Here is a 23933-nt window from a genome sequence, read left to right on the forward strand (position 1 = left end):
GAGCGCAGAGCTGTGTGTATGTCTACGAGAGACGCGTTATTACTATGCAGACCACGCCCCCTCTTTGCAACACTCCCCTCCTGCCCGCCTTCCCATTGGCCGGCGAGGCACGAGGCGGCCGGGGCTGGCTGGGCCCGCTCTCCGCGCCTCCGCCGCCTCCAGAGTGCCGTTGGCTCCGCCCCACGCCCCGCCCGCCCGCGCTGACGTCGCCGCATCTCATTACGCGGCCGGCTCGCTCGCGCTGCTGTTCCGGGGGGCGCTGCCAGAGCCGAGCAGGTGCCCGAAGATGGCGAGCCGGAGCCGGAGCCGGACTCGGACTCAGGAAGAGCGGGAGAGGCGGCGGCAGCAACAGCAGCAGCAGCAGCACCACCAGCAGCAGCATCATTGCTACCAGCCCGGCCTCGGCCCCTCCGCGCCTTCCTCCTCCTCCTCCTCGCCGCCCCTCGGCTCGCCTTCGCCCCCCGCCGCCTCGCCGCCCTGCGGGGCCCTCACGCCGCCCTCGCCCTCCCTCGTCCTCCTCCTCCTGGCCGCTGCCGCCGCCGCCTCGCTGCTCCCCACAGGTAGGCACGCAGGAGGGCGAACCGGCAGACGGACGGCACCTCCTCGCTCCCGCACACTTTCGCCTGGGGCGCTTCCCGCCCTCGCAGGGAGAGGGGCGCCCCCTCCCTCAGCCGGGTGTGTAAGGGGTGGGGGCTCGTCTCCCCCCCCCAGGAAAGAGGGGTAGGAGGGTGGTCGAGTGCTCCCCTCCCTCTTTCTTTCCCCTTCCTCAGTTTCCCTGCTGGAAAGGCTGACTCGCTTTTCTATCCTCTTTTCACTCACACACAGACACACAACTCCCAGTCATTGAAGGCTGTCTCCTACACACGCATACCTCCGTTTCATTCGGCTCCTTCATTGCTCTCCTGCTGCAATCCAAACCTGCTTGTGGCTTTTCTCTTTTATTTTTTTCCCTCTCTCTCCCCCTACTTCCACTTTCCCCATGCTTCTCTCTCTTTCTTTCCGTGTCTTCTTCGGCCATGGACTATTGTTCTCCCCCCCCTCTCCGTGCACTGCAATTCTCTCCACCACCACCCTCCTTCCCCCAAATTCCTTTTAGGATTTTCGGTTGTCTCCTCACTCCACCCCCCCCCCCGTGTTTCCCTCGTAAAACTGGTCCTCCTTTTCTCTCTCCCCCCATCCTCATTGCATCCTTTTTCTCTCTGCCCCCCTTTGCTACACACACACACAGAGACACACGAGTATTGACTTTGCTTGTCCCCCTCCCCCCCTCTCCTCGCATGTCGGATCTGGAGCTTGAATCAGTTCTTCTCTCTGCCTCTTCTTTCTGCTCTGCTACAATATAAATCTACCCTTCACATTCTTGAGCATTGTTCTTTCATTCAACCCCCCCCCCCATATTTTGTAGCTGCAATATCAGCTGAAACGTTCCTGTCTCTTCTCTCATTCCCCCTTTCATTGACAGCCCTTGGAGTCTAGCCAAAAGCCTTTTCCAAGCCTGCCCCCCCCCCGTGAATCTGTCCATTTACCTCCCTGCCCAATGTGATTTGTGCTTTCTTTCCATCCCTTCTTTTTCTCTCTCTGCTCCCACACCCCGATTCCTTTTCTTGTGCTAGTTTCTACTTTTTTGCTCCTTCGTTCAGACACAGCTCTTGCTATCACTTCTCTCTTCCTTTTGCGTATTCCGTTAAGGTTCCCTCACATCGATCGTCTCCCTTTCTATCAACTCAGTGGAGAATTCCTCTTTTTTGCTTTTGCCTTTGTCACTAAAGTGTCCATGAGCCCCACACCAACTCCCCATGGCCCCTTAGATGGAGCCAACTACAGTTCTCCCCTTGCCTTTCAACCTGAAGTTGTAGTGTCCTTTCATTTTGCTTTCATGTCTGTTGTTCCTGCCTGTCTCCCTCTCTGTCTCTTTCTCCTTGGTTTGCATGTGAAAACCTTTTCTCTAACTGCCGTTCCCCACTGAGATATGAGGGAGTTACCGCAAAAAGGGGGCTGCAGCAAAGGAGGGGACTCCTCTTGCATGTGCACCCCCCTGCCTGCGTGCATGTGTGTGTGTAAGTGCACCCGTGCTTGGATTTGCTTTGTGTAGTGATTTGTGCGTGTTGAATCTTCAGTAGTTGATCCATGGCTGTGTTTGGATTCAGCAACTGCCCGCCTCCTGAGGTTCTCCCGCAGGCTTCTCCAAACCTCCTGCCAGTCCATATCTTGCAGAGAGGAAAGGATTTGAGGGGCTTGGCTTGAGGGTGGTGTTGGTGGAGGAAAGGGTAGTGTGCGCGCACTGTCTCTGCAGTGGCTCCCGTGTGTTGTGCTTTGGCAAATGCTGAAATTTAAAAAAAAAAAAAACCTACACAAGATCTCCCTGTTTCCTATGTCCCTATTGCAAACATTTTCTGTTCCATAGCAGAGTCAGTCTTGGCACGGTTGGAAAAGAAGAGGGCAGTATTTGCTTTCAATAACAAAGAGGAGAGAGGAATCACTTCGCTGTCAGATCGTTCTTTGCTTTGGTTCAGATAATGCTGTTTGCTGATTTCTCTTTACCTACTCCTTTCCCTTTCCTCCTGTGGAAAGAATTGTGGGGCATAGAGAGAGCAGCTTGACGTTGCAGCTTGCCTCCGGGAACTAGTGGAGTGACAAGAACAGCAACAAGTGAAGGGTGGGGGGAAGTGGGGTGGGGTAGGAGAGGAACAACCTCCCCCCTCCCAGCTTTGCAGCAAATGAATCCCGGTCAGAGCTTGAACCTTCAGCTGGGATGTGCGCTCAGAAATGCTTTTATCTCTCAACTGATTATTGGCTTTTCTTGTTTTTCATTCCTCTCTCAATACATTTTAATATAAATATAATGTGGAGTTGAATAAATTGTATTGGGGTGGGCTAAGCTCTTGTGATATACCCATATTCAATGAAGAGCTTTTGTTTTAAAAGTAAAATGTATTACATGATCCAATTTGTTCTATACACTGAGGGTGGACTGAATTAATAAATGGGAATTCCTTTCAACCTCATTTTTCCTGTGGTGTGAATTGTAAAATTCTAAATTTATGAGTGAAGGTGGTAGACTGGTTCGGCAGCTCCTAATCTGTTGGTTTCTGTCTTGGATATATCAAAGTTCTGGTGACCGTATGTGCTGAAAGAGCACATTTATTTTGACAGAACCTCTGCCTTGAAAATAGCAGATATGTGAGGGTCTGTTTGTGATGTATAACCAAGGTGAGAGTGGGCAAGTAGTGTGGGTGGGGAAGGAAAACCAGAAGGTGGTATGTGAATTATATGTTTTGCAGCCAGAAAACAGGAATGCACACGGCCACTTAACTGGTAGCAAAATAGCCTTGTTGAGGAGTCATTCTAAGTAGCAGCAGGTCTTAAGGTTTTTTTTAAATGAACACAAGAGTTTACCTTCTTAAAAGAGGACCTGTTTACTTCGCAAAGGAGGGGTTGTGTGCTTTACGGTCCATGTCAGAGCTACATGAAAATTCTGTTGCCTGTTACCATGGAAGCAGCTTCTTTCTCTTACATATCTTACAGCCTAACACTCGTTTTTTTTAAAGCAAGATTTTGAACTAAGCAGCACTGGTTGGTGTGCTTGTGGCATCCTTTTCTTCATTTTGGCATGCACCCAGTTTTAAATGCACGCCCAAGTAGCAAAAGGCTGTTTTATTGAAGCACAAGTGATGCACTCATTGTCTGAATTGATGCATCTTTTTCTGCAAATTGCAGACAAGGCTTCGGTTAGAACTTCCTTGTTGAGAACCTGTTGGTTTGGGGGCAAAACTTCCTATATTGTTTTGCTACTAATGGTTAATGGAAGCCCCTTTGATGTTAGCTGTTGGTTCTTTGTTCATACCAAATACTTTTTGCACAGTCGATCATTTTCTTTAGAATTCAGTGAAAGTTGGTTAACATGGATTTTCTTTGAATACAGTAATAGGTGAGTGAATTTGAGTGAAGAAGTAGCCCTGAGGCACAAGTACTTAGTAGTGACTTGTCTCAGATTTCTGGGTGCTCTGCAAAGTAACGGCCATCTCATTGTTGCATCCTTTCTCCCTCACATCCCCATTCTTGAACTGGGTGGCAGCAGGGGGGGGACACTTCTCTTGTGTCAGATTGCATTGATAAAATATCCCTCATTAACGCCACTTTATATTTACAGTGTGTCACTGGAGATGTACAAGGCCTCATTTACTGACTTGTGTGACAAGAGCATCTAGCATTATTTGCCCAGGACATTTTGGACTAACAACAGAGCCATTGAGTGATCCATTGAATTTAACTAATACGAGAACGGTGGGGAATAAAAGCGCAGGCAGCTCTCTGGAACAAAGAGCTGTATTCATATGTATGTTGTACATGCTTTATCAAGTTCTGCAGAATAGCCCCCTTGGAAAGGGGTTGGGGAAGGAGGAAGAGAGAAAAAACTGTTGTCACTTTCTGTTCATTATGCTGGCTCTGCAAACCTTCCATTGGAACATAATGCCTTCCAGAGTGATGCGATCGTCCTGATGCTGAATGCTGACTGCAACAAAGGTGACACTTGCTTTTTCAAAAACCGACAGTGTTCTAGAAGGCAGTTCTGGTGCTGGAATTGTTTTGGGTAGCTGACTGAAGAGCGGAGCGTAGAGAGACATGTCCTTGGTGGTGGCTGATCTTTTGATCATAAGATGGTGAAACAGAGATGTCACTTTAGCATGATGCCTGTCAGCTTTCAGTGCCAGACATTCAATATGCTCAGACTCTGAGGCAGTTTATGTAATTATCTTGGTGTCTTCAGTTTTAAAGGATTTTCTCCCCCCCCTTCCACCAGCTGGTGATTCTCGTGTTCAAGAGTGAAACTATAAAACGGCCCCTGGTTTTATGGGATTGCGCTGTTCGTGTTCCCACTCTCACACCTCTTGGTTTTAGATAGCATAGCAAAACCAATTCAAGTCATTTGTTCTAGAGAACTGGACCACTAAGCAATAGCCACCTTCAAATAAAGTTGCTTTTTGTCATGTGGGCATGAATGCACAATTTTTCTCGCAAACGCTTAATGCTTCATTCTGCCAGTAAAATAAGAACATGGGCAAAATTCGCAGTGAATATAATAATATGGCAACTCTCTTAAATGATGGCAGGTTCCAATACAGGTCACAATTTGGACGAAGTAAATTATGTTTGAAGGTTATACAAAGCAGAGTTCTTTCTGTTTTCTGTTTTCTTTTTCTTTTTTAAAGTTAGCCTGTTTCCGTAAATTAAAGTGTTTTCTCTAATGCAGGCATATCCAACTCCCAAGAGACTGTGATCTACTCACAATATAAAAAGACTGGCTGTGATCTACCCATTGTCATTGCCAGGAGTTGCTGAGCCTTTTTAGGGGAGGTTTGGCCAAAGGGGATCATTAAACTTCATGCCGTGATCTACGTGGGACACCCCCGCGATCTACCGGTAGATCAAGATCTACCTGTTGGACATGCCTGCTAATGGAACCCTCAGCAAGATAAAAAGTATCCAAACAGTGCCATAGAAGAAATGTGACTTGCTCTTGCATTGGGTATTTATTATATGGAGAGCACCACAAAGAATCAACTGTTGCAGAACTGAAAATTCACCAGTCTCAGCCTAGAAGCCATTTGTCTAGAAAAAAAAATTGGCAATCAGAGTTGAAAGTGACTGTTCTAGAAATGATCTCTGGCAAAGCATTTGTTGCTTGTCTTTGTCAAGCACTTGCCTTTTTGCCTACAGTCTCTTATTTCTAATGCTGATTAAACATTCTGTTAACAAGACCTGTGAATGGAATTGTCTTTGAGATTCAGCTCTTGTACAGTACTCATCTTCCTGACCAGGAAGCAGCCTTACATATTTAAGCCCTGTTTTCTCTGGGTACTGCAAGGATACTACAATTCAGCAGTGGGTCTTGACCTATCATTTGTGAAGGCTTCAAAGCAAGTGGCTGTTTTCAATGGAGACTTTTGCAAGCTCTTTTCAGAGGTTGATAGTTTTTGTGTTCTTGATGGCTCCTAGCATAGAAGGAATTTTTATGCTGGTGGAACATACAAATCTCCTGGGTTCCCATGGTCAGATGGTTTTCATTGGCCTCCTTCCCATTTGGTTAACCTGGTCCTGAAGTCACTGCTGCATAAGTTAATTCTACAGAAGTTGTGTAAAGGAGAGAGCTTTTCCGATAAGCTCCTGAAATAGTACGATAATCAGGAGTGTGCTCTGGAGCATGTAGTAATTGCAGCACAAAAAACGATTCAAGCATGGGTAATTGTAATGGGGATAGGTAATGTTAAGACTTGGTTTAAAATAAGCTGGTAACTTTAATATATGCATTTCTATAGCACCTTTCATCTGAAGATCGCTGTGCTTTACAGTTAATTAAACTTCACAATGCTTCTATGAGGCTGAAAAAGGAAATATTCCAAGTGGTATCGAAAAGCAGTCACTACTGGGGTGGAACACAGCTGCCGTTTAACAGTGCATGGTAATCCAACATAGCACTTTAGAAAGGATAAAACTTTTTAGGGTGTGATGCAGAAAGATCTTGCCTACACAACAGGATTTTGGTATGGTCAGGTGTCCCTTTACCTTTACCTTTACGATGTTACAAAAAAATGTCCTTTACAGTGTGCTAGTAGCAGTGATTGTGGCCCTGGGAGAGGATGCTTTTAGGGCCATGTATTTTGGATGGATGGTATGTAATCAGTAACTAAACTTCTGCAGATGACATAATTAAACTCAGTTTTTCACCTTTTTGTGGTAGCTACTTTTTTTATCATTGAGAGGTGCATAATTAACTTTTTTTTGTATCTGCCCTTGCTGTTGAGGTCCATTGAGACCTAAAAGCACCATATTAGCACCTCACTATGTTATTGTGTTCAGGTAAGTTTTATATTTCCCAAAATCTTTGGGTGTTTGCCAAAAGCTATGGACAGCTCACTTCCCTGGCCAAGCTTGTTACCTTTGGTTAGACTTGATGACAAAAGTTATTAATTTTATGGCTTTAATTTCTGACTCACTCTTCCACCTCTCTCTGAACAAGGCAGGACCACAAAAGTAACATGTTAATTGTGTCAGCATTTAGAGGATAGTTCCCCTATCCCGTTTTCGTCATGGAAGCGTGGTAAGGGCATAGCTGTCAACTTTTCCCTTTTCTCGTGAGGAATCCTATTCAGAATAAGGGAATTTCTCTTTTAAAAAAGGGGAAAGTTGACAGCTATGGGTAGGGGAGATAACAACATACAAGTTTAGTTGTCTTCTCCTGTTTCTTTACCATCAGTGGGTGCAGTTTGTGTGATGTGTGGTGCAGAAATGTATTTTCATATAATTAACAGCCATCCCTAGGGATTGCTGATGTCCGGATACTCCAAATTGGTCATTTAATAGTGTACCAATTGTAATAGGATGGCACTCGGAAACTGCTTTACATTTAGTATTGGGTTGGCGTTGGTTCATTGCTTTGAGGCTTTCTTTGTTGCCTTTGCTCTTTGCTGCTTGGTTGTGTAAACATTAAAGTGCTTTTGTTTCAAACATCTTTTTTTGTTGCTTCAGGAGTGAATGGAGTCTTGCCCTTGTTCCCTCTGGGCAGGGCTGGTTCGATGATATGTTCTGCTGGGGCAGCAGTCTGTAGACATGGTCTCTGCCCTGTTACTAAATGACAGTGCTGTGTGAGAGACTGGGTCAGCCTCTAACCCAATGTGTGCATCCGGTCAGAGTTAATAAAATGTATTTTGCCTTGGATCAGGCGTGCTGTTTCATTCCACATCAAAGACTGCCTATTTAAATGCTATTACCATCCTGTTTGTGTGCATCAGAAATGACTTACCTAGTAATTTCCTCAGTGTTATGCATATACTATGTGCACTTTGTTGATGGGGTTTGGGCTGACTCGTCTGTAGAAACACAATAATTTTACCTCTCTAAAGTGCCTTTACATTTCTTTGGCTACATCTTGCATTTTGAGCAAAATAGGTTGGAGCACTCTGGTATTCACGTCTGGAATACAGTGGAGTGTCTTACAGCACAGACCGTTTTTCTTCCACTCCTTGATGCTTGGAATATGAGTGTATTCTGAAAGCTTTGTAAATCAGTGTATCTATTTCAGTTGGGTTGGTTTCGGGTACTGTATATACGTTTTCATTTATTTATTTATACTATTTTTATATCACACCTTTCCTGTAAGGTGCTCAAGGCAGCATACATGGTTCTCCTCCCTCAATTTTATTCTCACAACAACCCTGTGAAGTAGGTTAGGCTGAGGGATAGTGAATAGCCAAAGATCACTCAGTGAACTTCATGGGTTTGTACAGTACTGTGATCTACCAAGTCTTCTACTGACACGCAAACCACTGGACCACATTTGTCATGGCTGTTAGAGGTACATAGATTGAGTACATTAATTGTTGAATCTTTTAAGTCTTTTTGGTGAATCCTGGAGACAGCACTTTGGTACAAAATAGCCAGTGAAACTTGCCTTTGTCTAGTACCCTTCAGTCTAAGAAGTTGCATGTTGTATTTAGGTGTGGTTCCGGTAACTTTAGCACTGTGCTTCACAATTGGCTGGAGTCATAGTTCCTAGTTTCTTTAGAGCAGGAATAGGGAACCTGTTCTCTGGGTGTTGGATTACAGATCCCCTTAGCTTACTCAGCATGTCCAGGGAGTTGTAGGCCTAACAACACCTGGAGGGCCGCAAGTTTTCCATTCCTTCTTTGCAGAACTTGAAGGAACATTTAATTTTAATTTCTCCTGATAGTTGCTAGTGATTATGCAGTTGGTTATAGGCCCATGCCATGTTTAGCAGAGCTGTGGGTGGTCGTGGCTGAGGACTGAGATTGGAAATTTCCAAATGCTTCATCTGAAATATGTAGGCATAAGTGGACTGTACAAAGCAGTTACAACCTCCATGGTCTGTGATGGAGTGTTGATGTATGTCCATCTCTGTGTACTTGGATTCTGATGCAGCATATCTTAAGAGACCAAGGTCCTGGTCTATTGTTTGTGTAGTTGGGACACAGCATAGACAACTGTAGAAACTGTTGTAGTTTCTTAAAGCTTTGGCAAGAGTCAATGCAGAAGCTTGGGTACTTTTTATAAAGCAGATTACAATATATCTTAAAATTGGCAGTTTAGCTCAACAGATGATTTTTTATTCTGCTTTAAACCTTCTGTTTTATCTGAAGAAGTGTGCATGCACACGAAAGTTCATACTTATGACAAACTTAGTTGGTCTCTAAGGTGCTACTGGAAGGATTTTTATTTTATTTTTTGTTTCGACTATGTCAGACCAACACGGCTACCTACCTTAAACCTTATATTCTGCTTTATACTGTAAAACTAGTTGAGGCCCGGTCTGAGCTCATCAACTGTGCATTTTGTATACAGTATTTGCTGCTGTCATAAGATGCAAAGTCCAGCTTGTCTTTCTATGCAATAATGTTTGATGGGGTCTAAATGTTTTGCCTTCAAGTTTCCTGGTACTTCCAGGATTTTGTACATGCTTTTGACGGTAGCAGTAAGTAAGCATGTGGATGGTGGTTGTTGAGGGTGAACTTCCCTCTGTTCCCCCCTTAAACTTTTAGTTCTCTGTTAAACAGGTTGTTGGTCACTGTAAGGGCTGTTCCTTTTGTTTGTCCCAGAGTATTTCTTCTGCCTTCTATTCTGTACACAGCAGTTCACTCTTGTTTAGGAGTTTAATCAGGCTTCTGGAATATCACTTGGATGATGCTTCCCAGCTGTCTATTGCACTTTCTCATTTGTATTTTTTCCTCCTACAGCACAATAAGTAACTCATGTTCTGCTGGGTTCAAATGCCTTACCCATGCCTCTTAAAAAGCTAAAGGGACCCCTGACAGGTCCAGTCGCGGACGACTCTGGGGTTGTGGCACTCATCTCACTTTATTGGCCGAAGGAGCCGATGTACAGCTTCCATGTCATGTGGCCAGCATGACTAAGCCGCTTCTGGCGAACCAGAGCAGCGCACGGAAATGCTGTTTACCTTCCCGCCGGAGTGGTACCTATTTATTTACTTGCACTTTGACGTGCTTTCGAACTGCTTGGTTAGCAGGAGCAGGGACTGAACAACGGGAGCTCACCCCGTCGTGGGGATTCGAACCGCTGACCTAGGCTCTGTGGTTTAGACCACAGCGTCACCCGTGTCCCTTACCCATGCCTCTTAATGAAGTGCAATTTCCAGTTTCCCCGAAGTGATGCACTTGGGTGATTGGTCAAGTTGAGAGTTTATCTTCTCTGTCAATCATTTGTGAAGACCAACTTGCAAATCTTTTGTATAAAAGGTACAAAGCTGGCTTCTGCTTAACTACTTGTTCATAGAACATAGTGGAATTATTAGTAAGCTATTTTTGCAGGAAGTATGTTGGATAAGCAGGGGAGCTTGGAGGGCTTTGATTTAAAGGGGTGTATGATATAGCAGGAAGCAGCAGGAAAATCAGTTGAACTAGCCAGTCACATTTCTTTGTGGTCAAAGATTCCTCAGAGGATGGAGGAAGAACATACTGAAATTCTTTATTTGAAAGTTGGAGACTTCAAAGCTACCCAAAGCACTTAATTTTGCTTTAAATAGCTCAACTACATTTGTGTTGTCACTTGAAAGGTTCAGGTAGTGATTAGCTTTCTTGACACTGAATTGTTCCTGCTTTGTTCCTTTCTTGTCAACATCTAACATCCCAAAGATGAGAGGGAGCTCTGGAAAAACAACCACCATTTGGCACTCATATTGGCAGCCACTGAATAATCTCATGTAGGAGCAGGAGGAAACACCCTTCGAATATCTCTTAGTGGACACAGGCTTTATCCTACATTGGTTTCGGAGTCTGATACTTGCAGTAGACATAAAAATTTAAGTAGGTTAACATGATTTTTTGTTAGGGCCGTTCAGTTTTAATCCCCGTTTCCTGGCTTTTGGATAGGCAGTGCAAGCTTTTGAGTTTAAGGCTGAACTGCTATACACACTTACTTGGGTCCCATTGAACTCGGTGAGGCTTACCTCTGAGTAAATATGCATATAATTGCACAGTAGGAATCATCAGGCAAAAAATCAGCTAGGAGGTTAAAGGCAGTTTCATGTTAGAAAGATGGAGATTTCTCAAAAAAGGGGAAGGACAGCAAAAATTAATGCACCAGTTGAGATAATTGGAGATAAACAGATATGAAGTAAATCTTTTGATACTGTGGTTTAGCACTTTAGTATGTGCATTGTTTGGGGATGTTACTTAATTTTGTGACTGTTACCATCTGTTCAGAAACTTATGATGGGCTCTAGAAGTCAAACAAAAGCTGCAGTAATATCCCAGCATATTAGGAAGTTTTGTGGAGTTGAATGAAGCTTCTTCAAATATCCATAAGGAAAAATGCTGAGTTTTAAATATATATTGGCCAGTGAAGTGTATGGAACAACAACAATACAATACAGAATACAGAACAACAACAATACAGAATACAGAAGCCTGTCCTATTGATTCAGCAGGTTGCAAGCTGGTGTATTGGTAGTTCTGATACATGCTTGGATGTCAGTATTCTGCTGATACCAGTAAATAAAAATGTTACTCAAATTACACTGACATACAGTAGTTTAGTACAGCACAGTCCAGCCTTTGTCAACCTGGTGCTCTTTAGGGCTGCCATATGCCCTCTTTTTCCAGGATGTGTCCTCTTTTTAATGGATATGTAAAATAAGAGTCATAGCAATCCATACTTAAAAGCAGAAGTTGGCAAATGTGTCTTCTTTTTTGCTCTTAAAAATATGCCAATTCTATTTTCTGGACTACATCTTCTTTTAGCCCCAGTCTGTGCAGCTCTGCTGGCTGAGGCTCATGGGAATTGTAGTCCAGAGAATTGCACCAGGTTGGTGAAGATTGCCTTAGTCATTAATGGAGCTGCAAGAAAACCCCAAAACAACCTCCAAAGGCCTTGAATTTGAAACATATTTCCAGTCCAGTTCTTTGAGCTGTACATTGCTTTATATTATCTTGGTTTATAGGAAGTTGTAGTGAGAGAAATGGGTCCCCTGTTAGACTTGCCACCTGAAGTTAGCATAGGACACCAGAAGGGGCAAAATATCAGAAGCTGAAAACTTAACGTGCATCTTCTGCTCCTTTCATAACTCATCAGAGTTCCTTGACATTTAGGCCGTCTGAACACCCCCCCTCCCCCAGTTCATAAATCTACTCAGTGGGGGTGGGGGTGGGGGTGGAATAGGCAAGCTTACTCTTAAGTCTCTGCGTGCCACCTTCACCAGTATTTTTGTTTCCAAAATACTGCAAAGTTTGCCCACAAGCTTAATTCCCTCTTAAGTCAAGTGAAGCTAATCAAGTTCAGGTGTGGGCAGACTTTAGGCTTTATATTTTGTTTACCCTTTATACTTCGTTTTTCTGGAACCTGAGAGCCATTAACCAGAGCCAGGTACAAAAGTGTGACCAGGGTGAGTGGAGGATCATGCAAGCTGGCAGTTTGGGACAGGAGGACCAAATTGCTTGATGCATTTATGAGCACTAGGAGGGTCAGTGCATTAAAACAGAGATGGACATCTCTTTCATTTCCATGCATGCCCCCGTAATTTTGTTCTTTTTCTGGATTAATATAAATTTCAAAATATTTAAGTACAGTAGTTATTTAGATGCATTTGAATTGCTGGGAACTCAATTGCAGCATTTAGAGAAATTGATTCCTAAGTTCTGATCTGTACATTAGTCCGAGAGGTGTGGACTCTGTAACTTTGGAATTCACAAAGTCCTCATATTTTCCTATATACAAGTACAAATACATATCTGAATACATACAGATAATGGATTCTAACCGCTTAATTTAGAAGGGGGGGCAGTACTTTTGTTTCAAGTCAGAAACCCTTGCTCAATCTACCACAGATCATTCAGTGATTTAGCAGTAGATCCCAGTCTGAAGTGAACAGAAGGCAATTCCTAATCACCAAACCTATCCATCTCTCTGTCATGTGCCTACTCTCTCTAACACTGAATTCTTTTCCCCAAGCCAGACACCTTCATCGTACCACAATACTGCCACTTTAATGTACTCTGTTGGTGTTTTGTTGTTAGTTTGTATGGTGACATGGAAGGCTGTTTAGGTAACTGAAGTGCTCTGTTCGTTTGTGCCCCTGTATTAATAAAGAGTTTGGCTGCAGCCCTGGTCCTTCTTGCTTGGTTAGATTCTGACAGATTTACAACAATACATGTGAACTGTAAGTGTGGCTTTCTTCCAGGTTTCTTATCGGGCCTCACCTGGAAGAGGCATTGGAAGCATTAGTCACACAGACAAGCTCTGTAATTAATTTGAAGCATTAGTGCCCCCTGCAAACAACAACAACAACAACAACAACAACCCACAACAACCCACCTTATGAGAGCTGTTTTTATACTACACTTTAAGGAGTGGCACTCTTGGGCTTTTGATTCCTCTCAGATAGTTTGTCACGTTGTCCCCATGTTGCAATTGCATGCGTCTCGAGAAACTGCTGCGACTTGTGACAGTGCCTTTAAAACAGAGCATGAGTTTTCTGCTAAGCAAACTGCATCTGGCGCAAGTCGCTGGCTCCTCCTCTGCTAGCAGTCTGAGCTTACTTTTCATATGTCATTAGCAAGAATAAAAGGGAGATTGCTCCACCTACTCCAGGTCACATTGTGGTAATTAAGTGCCATCTCAATTGTAGGGTATTTCAAACAAACACATCTGATTCAGCTTGTTTTTGTGTTGAAATCTGCTTCAGTGACTCACACACTTAGCTTTCCTTGGGGAAGGGAATGGGTCTCTACCTGCGTGGCAGATGTGTCACCCCCCCCTCCTCCCTGGCAATGCAATGCTCCAAAACTGGCATGGCTGCCGTACTTTCCAAATGATGTACCATGAGAGATCTGCAAGAAAGATTTTTGTGTGTCTAAAGCTTCTGTGCACAAAAAAGCCCACTTTCTGTATTTTGGCATTACTTGGTTCCCCTGGTCTTTGATTCCTACCCTTGCTAGAGGTGGGGCATTTTGCAGAAAGCCATGAGGTGCACACCTTCAAAGCCGTGGGTGGTTCTTATTTATGCTTTAAAAGACTTGTTTTTTAAAGCTTGTGAGAGTGAATTCTGAGAAAGTGTGCCCTGGGGTAATGAAAGTTTTGAAACCACTGGGGTAGGGTCAGTACACCTGCAGAGATAAAATGTGACCAGGTTTGTGTGTGATAACATTGCATATTGTCATTTTTTTAAATCTATACCAGCTTTCCTCAACTGGTCAATGGGCAGGAATGATGGAGTTTGTAGTCTAACAACATGCATAGGGCACCAGCTTAAGGAAGCCTGGTCCACACAGCTATTTTCCCCGCAGTACATCAGTGTTTTAATTGCAGACAGACAGGATGACTAATTTGTACTTAAGTCAAGGATACCCTTTGTTCTCCTTAGTAGTGGTTGGGTGAAGCATCATACACTTTCTTCCAAGGCAAAACTGTATATGTTAGCATAATGTGACAAGGATTGTTCCTTATTTTAGATCCATGTGTATGTTCCTAAAATACTACACTGATCTGGTTTTCAAGAGTGTGCTTAGTGGTGAAGAATTTGATTTCTTTGGGATATGGGCTTTAAAAAACCTCATTCTCAAAGCATGTGCTGGCTGCCAATAATTAAGCACTTGCAGTCATAGGGAACGAGTAGAAATGTGAACATTCAGGAGTAATTGTGTTTAAAGATGGTATGATTAGGAGGCTTCATTAATACTGTACCATACTTTTTGGCACCTTATTATGTTTGGATGAAATAATGAAAAGTTCCAGTTGAGGAGTTCTGGTGTTGGACTGTAGCTTTCATCATTCTCAGACAGCATGCTGATTGGTCACGGATGATGAAAGCTGTAGTTCTGAAATATCTGGAGGGCTACAGGTTACCCACCCATGGTTTAAGACAGGCATGTCCAAAGTCGGTTTTGGTTTAATCCTGCCCCTGTGGCAGTTTATTTTCTGGGGTAAAATCCTAAATAAACCTCAACTTCAATCCTAAAAAAGTCAACAACTTTGGTTGGCCCTTTGGTTGGCCCTCACGGCCCTTCACTTCATCAAATTTTGGCCCCTTTGAAAAATGTTTGGACACCACTGGTTTAAGACCTACTAACCATGCCCGTTCCTTAAAAGTGATGGAATCTGATTAACATGCAATATAGTTGTGTTCCAGGGCTAGAATTGAAAGAGAAGCGTCCTTAATTTGTTTTGGTCACTCAGTAATTTTTCTTCACTGCTGCTTAACTGCACACTTCCTGAATTTCAAATCTAAGGTATAGTCTACCTGTGGCATGTGAGAGCTAAACAGCTGGGAGGGGTGTTGCTTCCAAGTGATGTTTAATACCATCTTGGCTAGGGGCCTCTGTAAAGCTATATTTAACAGTGTTGGAAAAAATTGTGGAATGGAGCCTTGTGTTAATTATATTCTTTGCCATCATGGGTGTTGAAGTCTGTTGCCTTTGCTCACCATCTTTTGCCTTTTATTGAAAAATCATACACAGGGCTCCAGGGGCTTTCTGTCTGTCTCCATTCCCCTCTAGTTCATGGCTTTGTTCTGCATGTTTCTCAGTTGTCTGACTTTGCTTGGATATGCAACCATGTATTTCTTTGGGAGGGTGATTGGCAGCTTTGTAAATAAACCCCCAAAGTTACTAGCCTGCCGGAAAAACATCCCTAGCCTACTGGGGGCCTGGAAGTGGAAGGACAAAGAGCTCTTTTGCTATGCTATGCTGGATGTGAAGGAGGAAGCCCCCATATAGCCTACTTGGCTTCTATCCTGTTTACGGAGCAGGGGCAGTCCATATCTCCTCTAACAGTCCTCTCCCTCTCCTGCATGCCATTCCCATTCACCCATGGCGCACCGAGAGTAATGCTTAAATACAGTGCTGGTGATGCGTTGCATCAGAACTTTAATGCTCAAGGCTTGTAGGCAGGCAGAGGTTGAAGGAATCTCACTCAAAAATGTGGAAGAAGCAGGGCACTCAAACTGAGTGTGCTTTAAGCCACCAATGACCCAAACCCCACAAGCTGTAATGGCTGACTCTGCACTGGGAACAGCTTATTTCAGTATACAGTACTTATCAAAGGAGATGAGATGCTTACGTGGGATTAAATAATAATAATAACAGTAATAATAAAGATGTGACCTCCTTCAGTTGGTGGCCTCTAACACTATCCCATATATGGAGAAGCCTGGAAGAAATTCACAGCCAATAAAACTTGGAAGTGGCGGCTTCTCCCTGTTCAAAAATAGAAATATGAGCTCGAGTCGACAGCCTCAAAAGATACATCAGAGTTATCGGATTAAGCATGAGAAAGTGCTTGTTGTTGCATTTCTGTCTTGTAAATGAGCTTGCAATGCAGCCCCTCTTGCTGTGTGAGAGCGCTTTAAAATATTTGCGCTATTAATCTCTGAAGTTAGTCGCTGTTAAATGTTGCAGGGCTTTTTTTTGCTAAAAATTTGTGTAGAAAGCAAATTGTCCTCAGGCAGCCTCCTGTGAATTTTGTATATGTCTCTAAGGTGAATAAATTACTAGCTAAAACTCTTAGAATTATATATTTTAAAAACTTATTCAAGGAACATATTGTGATTTTTGCAGAGATGGACATTGTGCGTTGCTGTAATATATCAGTAGCACCTTAGAGACCAACTAAGTTTTTCATTGGTATGAGCTTTCGTGTGCATGCATACTTATTCAGATACCTGAAGAACATCTGAAGAAGATACCAATGATCTTCTTCAGACAAACAGTCTCTAAGGTGCTACTGCAGGGGTCAGCAAACTTTTTCAGCAGGAGGCTGGTCCACTGTCTCTCAGACCTTGTGGGGGGCCGGACTATATTTTGAAAAAAATATGAACGAATTCCTATGCCCCACAAATAACCCAGAGATGCATTTAAAATAAAAGGACACATTCTATTCATGTAAAAACACCAGGCAGGCCCCACAAATAACCCAGAGATGCATTTTAAATAAAAGGACACATTCTATTCATGTAAAAACACCAGGCAGGCCCCACAAATAACCCAGAGATGCATTTAAAATAAAAGGACACATTCTATTCATGTAAAAACATGCTGATTCCCAGACAGGCCGTGGGCTGGATTTAGAAGGTAATTGGGCAGCATCTGGGCCCCGGGCCTTAGTTTGGGAACCCCTGTGCTACTGGAAGGATTTTTTTAATTTTGTTTCGACTATGCCAGAACAACATGGCTACCTACCTGTAACTTGTAATATATCAGTTAGCCTCCAACCCACTCCAACCACTGACAAGGTTCTCCTTTCTTTACTGCATAAGATGTGTTGTGTCACATTCTGTATAGGTGATGTTATGGGCTTGGATGCTTCTGTTTAGTAACAAGTTGGTCATATTTCTTACTGTTTGTAGCCAATGGATATTAAAGCATCAACTTCCCCGCTCCCAGCAAAGTGAGGTGCAAATATACAGAGCGATATTTGCAAGCCTGTGGATAAGTTCTTAGGTCATGGCCTTGGCTGTAGCATTTCTCAGCTTCCTGCATCTATATTGTGAGGCGTGGTGAAATAGATTTGTTTTGGCCTTGAGCATCATGTGTTTCTAAGCTAACTCTCTCCTCTTCTCTTCCCTCCCCACCTCCCCCCCCCCAATGTCATAATGTAATGCTTTAACTATTTCACAGCTATTGATGGACTTCGTCTTAAATATTATATTGATGCTAAGGACATGTAAGGGTAATTTAGGGATCAGTGCATGTTCACGGGGACTGTCTTTACTATTCGAGTGGAGAAATCAGACCTGATGGTGCAAAGGAATTGAGGATGTGGGTCTTGCTCCACTGGAATGAATGGAGAAGCCATTGCTGGCAAACGAATCCTATATTTATGTCAAGCTGCTATGCCCCCAATTCTGACTTCCCCAATTCCGTAGCTGCCAACTGCCCACACTCAGTGGTTCCCGTGCCATCCTACAGTCCCCTGTGGTGCCCTACAGCCCCCTGCCCGCTGCACCCCGCCCCTGCCCCTTGCTACACTACTAGATGTAGGTTGTTTAATTTTAGTTTATAGATGAAATCTGAGAGGTCTTGATTTCCCAAAGCTGCCTAATATGGCGGGGCCCCAAGTATTTTAAATTTGAATTTCTTGGATCTAAATCTTATACAGTACATTAATTAGGAGATGTAATTGGAACTACCCACTAGGTAGGATTGAGGCAGAACTTGCTAATAAACAACTCTTAATTTGTGTCTGTGTTTTGCAAGGAATTGTAGTTTCTTCTTTCTTAAATGTCTTCTGTGCATTTGACCTTCTCCTAATGTCTGCTGGAGGCATGCAGACTGTCAGCCTAGTTTTATTCTTAGCATTGCTCCCTATCATCCAAGTGTCTTGTCAATGTTTCCCTTGCAGTTATATAGCTATAATGTCTTTGGCTCTGTGACTGTATTTGCGTAAGCATTATGAACAGATTAAGTGAGCTCACCTGGTCCAGATTTTCAGAGGAATGACAAATATTTTTGTAGTTTTCCTGAAGTGCAAAGTGATGTCAGGTGCTGTTTCTTGGTAGACATTGCAGACAGGCTGGGGCCACTGTCATGTCATGTGAGTTGCATTAAACATTTGTCTGGCGGCGTTGCTTCCAGCAAGCATTTATTTGCAAAGTGCACTGCTGAAAAATTGACAACAAGCTTGATGAATCTAGTTGGTTGGAAAGCACTGTGTTAATGAGTGAGATAAATGGCTTTGCCCATTGAACTGTGTTGAAAGAGACTAGTTGGCCAATTCTGCCTCCTGTTTAAGAGAACCTATGATTTTCTCTTTCACTAAGATCTGTAGCTGCTCTGCTGTTCATATTGAGGGATGAATCATTGCTCGGTTGAAGAGCACATCCTTTTCTTGAAGAAAGCAACCAGATTTAGTCCCTGCAAATATAGGGTAGGGTGTAAAAATCCCGTTTAGAACTCTGCTCAGATTGTCCTCTACAGATCAGTGTAGACCAGGCATCCCCAAACTGTGGCCCTCCAGATGTTTTGGCCTGCAACTCCCATGATCCCTAGCTAACAGGACCAGTGGTCAGGGATGATGGGAATTGTAGTCCAAAACATCTGGAGGGCCGAAGTTTAGGGATGCCTGGTGTAGACAATACTGAACTAGAACTTCCCATGTTCAGTTCTTCCCATTTAATACAGAAGCTGTGCAGGATAGTTCCATAATGCTGTTGACCTTGGTGACCCCTTGCTCAAGATGACTGCACTCCACTGAGTGTGGTGCAGACGTGCAAATGTAGCAAGGGTCATCTGAAATTGTATCAGTTTGAAGGTTTGCTGTTTGGTTAGCTTGTCCTATATTTTCAGGAAAAACCAGCTTGTCATAAGCTAGGAAGCACCTTGATTGGAGTGTGTTGGAGGTCATATCTGTTAGGTATGTCATTGCTATTGGGTGTGGGCAGAGATGGACTGCAAATCTTAAACAGAAAAATTATATAGCCATAGTTGCCCTATGGAGTACAGAAACTGCCATGGATATTTGGGGGCAGTTTCTGATGAGGGCTAGTCTGTCTATAAACTTTAGGTTTCCTCATGTCCAATGCAGAAAAAATGGAGCAGGAAAGGTGGTAGTGTGGATCTTTTTAGGCAACAGCAACATGCCCTAAGCCAGGCATGACCAAACTTGGCCCTCCAGCTGTTTTGGGACTACAATTCCCATAATCCTTGACCACTGGTCCTGTTAGCTAGGGATGATGGGAGTTGCAGTCCCAAAACAGCTGGAGGGCCAAGTTTGGCCATGCCTGCCCTAACCTGATTTACTCCTGGTGGAAGGCAAGCACTATTCCGAGTCCTTAGCATTGTGAGTGAGTATAGACATAACCTGCAGAAGACTGCAATCTTGGACCCTAGGATATGTTTGGGGTTTCTGGAAGTTTTATTACTATTATTACTTGATATGTTTTAATCTCTCTAGTTGGCTTTCTGTTCTCCTAGTTTGAATCCCAGCTGCTCTTCCCCCTAATATGAAAGATAATTCTCAACTAACGGAAGAAAATAAATTAATAAAAATTCTAGTGCATCCAAAATCGTTTGCAAAATAAGCAAATGCATGCATCTTTTACCTTCATCACATAATTTTGGTTATGGCAAGTGGGCTTTCTATCTTCAAAATCTGTTTTTTTCAAGTTCATTCTCGCCCCCTCGCCCCTATTCAGAATGTTGTATTCTTTTAGTTTCTGAGATGGAAGTAAAGTAATACAGTACAAGCTGTTTCTGAGTGAAATGCAGGCACTCTTCCTTTTTTGATATGTCAGCACATCTTTGAAATGTTCAGTGTTTATGCCCACATTTTCTTCCTGATCTTAATTAAAAGAGAAAAGACCTGGGGTGTGGTGTGGCAGAGAGAAAGTAAAGTCTTCAAAATAAATTTGTAGTGCCGTTTAATATTGATATACTGCACCAGTGTCATTCTGTATAATTATCACATTTTTGAGAACTGTCTAATTAGGATTCTTGGGGGTTACAAAGTTAAGTAGAAAGCTTATCCACAAACATCAGAGCTGTTAATGTTTGGTTGAATGTCAGCTTGTCAGGCTGCCAGCTTGCTTGGGGAACAGCTAGGTTAGAGCTGCTTGTGGAGTCGGCCTGCTTGCTTAAGTGGGGTGGGGAGGACACCAAGAGACCAGCTTAGAGCTCCCTGTTGTAGGAAACCCTCTTAATGGAGCCAGAAAATCTAGGTCACTTTAGCAGCAACTTCAATTCTGTAGGCAGATTAATTTTTATTTGTGCCACCCTAGTTTTAAAGCATGCTGTGCAGAGCCCAGGAAAATGGTGTATGGATCCTTAGTACATATTAGTCAGTGGGGGAGCCTAGAATTAAATTGATAGGTGGGGGAGTTCTGATTGTAGTTTAGTAGTGAAAATTCAGCTCCCTGCTAATATGACCATCTGCTGGGAAAGAAGGCAGCATTGATTTTAACTCTATAGCTTCCACCCAAAAAACCCCCTCCACTTTCAGCTGCAATAAGCAATTGGTGGCTTGTAACAGATCTTGAACATTTGGGATGGGAGAGGAACCAGGAGACTTTAGGGAGGTTTGCTGTTCGACCCTGGTTGGCATATTGCCATAAAGCAGACAGCAGTAAGGTGCGAAGGTTAAGGGTAACAGGACTGTCATCAAGCAGTATCTTGCTGGTGGGCCATCTAACCCAGTGCTGCCTATCCTAATTGGCAGCATGTATCAAACCCATCTTTATAGGGCCTCAGGCAGAGATCTTCCCAATCTGCCTTAATTGGGGATGCTAGTTAGAAAGTGCCCTGCAGTGAGCCAAGCAAACTGCATTTTGTCTTAGACAAAAGCCCTACCTATTCCAACTCTGCTGCTTGAGATCTTCAGCTGGAGATTGATTTAGTTGTGAGGGAGGAGCAAGGGAGGCTTCCTCTCCAGTGCACATAGGTGTTGGCGGCTCAATGGGAAGGTGAACCAGTCAGACTGGTAGTGACATTGTAGGGAGAGAGCAATGCCATCCAGCCTGATGGAGGATAAAGGCAGGACTTTGAGACACCTCAGGTATAGGGTCCCGGCCACTGAGAAAGGGAAACAGGAGCTGCCGACCTAATATGCTGGAAAGGAAATGGGAACAATAGGAGCAGGAGCACAGTGTGTGTGAAACCAGGGAGAGAAAGAGGGTGAAAGAGAGTGGCCTGCATGAAAGAAAAAGCGAAGAAGATAGATTAGATGGACTGGATAGGAGTACAGGAAGGGAGCATGAAAATGTGAGTGAGCTTGAAACGGAGGAGGAGAAATGAGCAGAGAGCCAGGTAGTAAACAGACAAAACACAAGCGAAGGTAAACAGTGATTGGAGTAAGATACTGATTGAAGCAGGAATAAGGGGAAAGAGCGTCACCTGTGGTGAATTAAGGGAGGAAACAGATAAGAAAGGAAGGGCGATCATAAGGTTTGGAGACAACGTACCACAGCATCAGGAATATAAACAAGCATAAGAGCGTGCCAGCTGATGAGAAGAACATGGAGCCTGGAAAGCGGGGTGGGCGAGCTCTGCAAATGGTTCTGTGCATAACACACATGCTGGAACTCTGAAGGCACTGGGGTCTTTAAGGAAATGAAGCAGGAAGTTTCACAGTTGCCTCTTACTTTTCAAGGAAGCATTCTGTCACAGGTGCCTGTTCCCTCCTTTGTATTTTGTATTTGTCAAGGTATTCCACAACTCGCTTGCAGATCGCATTTTTCCACCCTAGGCTAGGGTGACTGGCTGCTGCAAAAATATAGGAATATAACAATGTTTTCTCTCTCTTGCTGCTAGTAGTTTCCTCACCTGTTCAGATAAAGCAAGAGAATCTTGTGGCACCTCAGGTCCCTGAAGCTTGTGGCATAACTTCAAAAGCTTTGTTTTTGCTGCAACAGCCTAACACGGCTATCCCTCTGGAAACTATCCACATAAATGATTTTTTTAAAAATTACTGTCCTGAACTAAGTGGTAGCTAAAGTTTCGATTGGCTCCCTGGCTGCTGAATTGGCTCATTCATGCCCATTCTGTTCACCATTCATCTCCCCCCTCTTTTTCTTCTTGGCTCTTGAAGAGAACAAAATGTGGAAGAAACATCACTCATTTTAAGTAGTTTTGACTGCCAGGTTAATGCGACACCTAAGCAGGGCCCCATGAGCTCTGTCCATAGTAATCACTTTAGGTTGATTTAAAGTTCTTAAATATCTTGAATTGCTTCACATAATCTTTTAAAACAGAATGTACAAATTTAATGTAGCATTCTTTAAACCCTATAGCTGCCAGATGGTATATTTTGCAGATTGTCAAGAGCAAGTGATAGAATAATGCTGACAAGGGGTGGGAAGAGTTGTAGATAAATATTGGATAGGATGAAATGGTTGGATATAAAAGATGCTTTGGGGCATTATATTTTGGAGTATGTTTTTAATCTGACATCTTAACAATGGATGTATGTGTGCAATTTTCAACAGTGTTTTTTAAAAATGCATCTCGTGTGTATTGTGAAGATTATGGATTCTTGTGTCTCCAGGAAGAGGCTTGGAATTGGATGTGAGGCTTCTGTGCTTGGAGTGGACTGTAGAAAAGGGAGAACTGATAGATATGGCTTCTTTTCCTTAATTGGGGTGGTGGGAGAAGCAGTCTCTTCTAAAATCCTCCTTCCTGCAGTTGTTAATACTTTTAGAAGGTTTGTATAGGATCTGATGGGAAGGCCCCTGAAACACATTCATTTTCTGAGATTAGTTGATTATTTAGTTAGAATCTGTTTCAAAGCTGTACTGGAGTTCAAGACGGCTAAAACTGTTAAATTTGTTTACAATTATTTCACAAGTGGCTGCTGCACTGCAGTAGAACAGGATGGACCTGAGTATAGCACCAAGCAGGTTAGACTTGACAAGCAAGTCTGGAGTTGCCTGATGTATATGGAGACAACCCCCATCAGGTGCTGCTTGTGGGCTACATGGAGGCATATGATTGTCACTGACAACAGAATACAGGGCTTGATCAGCCTTTGGTCTGATCCAGCAGCGCTGTTCTTTTTTTACCTTTATTTTAAAGAATAAATTTTAGTTTCTTTTGTGACAGAAGGAAAGCAATGTATCACATCCTAAACAAGCACAGCTCTTACGTTCTTAAAGTTCTTTGATCAGCTGCCACATAGAGGTGATGCTGGACCACAGAAAGATGAATCCCTGTGACTTTGTGCAATGAAGACAGTGTTGATAATTGAAAGCGGCTTCATTGCTGGGGACAGAGCTGACAAATTCTTGCCGGCAACTCATTTACTGTTGCAGAGAAATATGGTTTGAGCATAATAAAATGGAGGACTTATTGCTGAACCAATGATGCAGCTTTTAAATCACCCCAGGAGAGTTCCGAATGCACAAACGCATAATGAATCTCCCATTCGTGTTCCTTCTTGTGTAAATGGAATCTTATTAAGTTTAAACCTGTTAATGCAATGAG

At 43.3% G+C, this 23933-nt stretch overlaps 1 protein-coding gene across 3 annotated transcripts in view; it reads left to right on the top strand.

The window, feature by feature from the left end:
- Window positions 1–238: 238 nt before the first annotated feature.
- Window positions 239–23933, top strand: part of CADM1 (cell adhesion molecule 1) — a 282345-nt gene continuing 258650 nt past the window's right edge. For all 3 annotated transcript variants that reach the window (XM_060268441.2, XM_060268442.2, XM_060268443.2), the window contains exon 1: window positions 239–560. In XM_060268441.2, the coding sequence (XP_060124424.1) occupies window positions 287–560 (274 nt within the window). In that variant the 5' untranslated portion in view covers window positions 239–286. The remainder of the gene's footprint in view (window positions 561–23933) is intronic.

The sequence above is a fragment of the Zootoca vivipara genome, chromosome 14 (assembly GCF_965207765.1).
Source record: "Zootoca vivipara chromosome 14, rZooViv2.hap1.1, whole genome shotgun sequence".
Taxonomy (NCBI): Eukaryota; Metazoa; Chordata; class Lepidosauria; order Squamata; family Lacertidae; genus Zootoca; species Zootoca vivipara.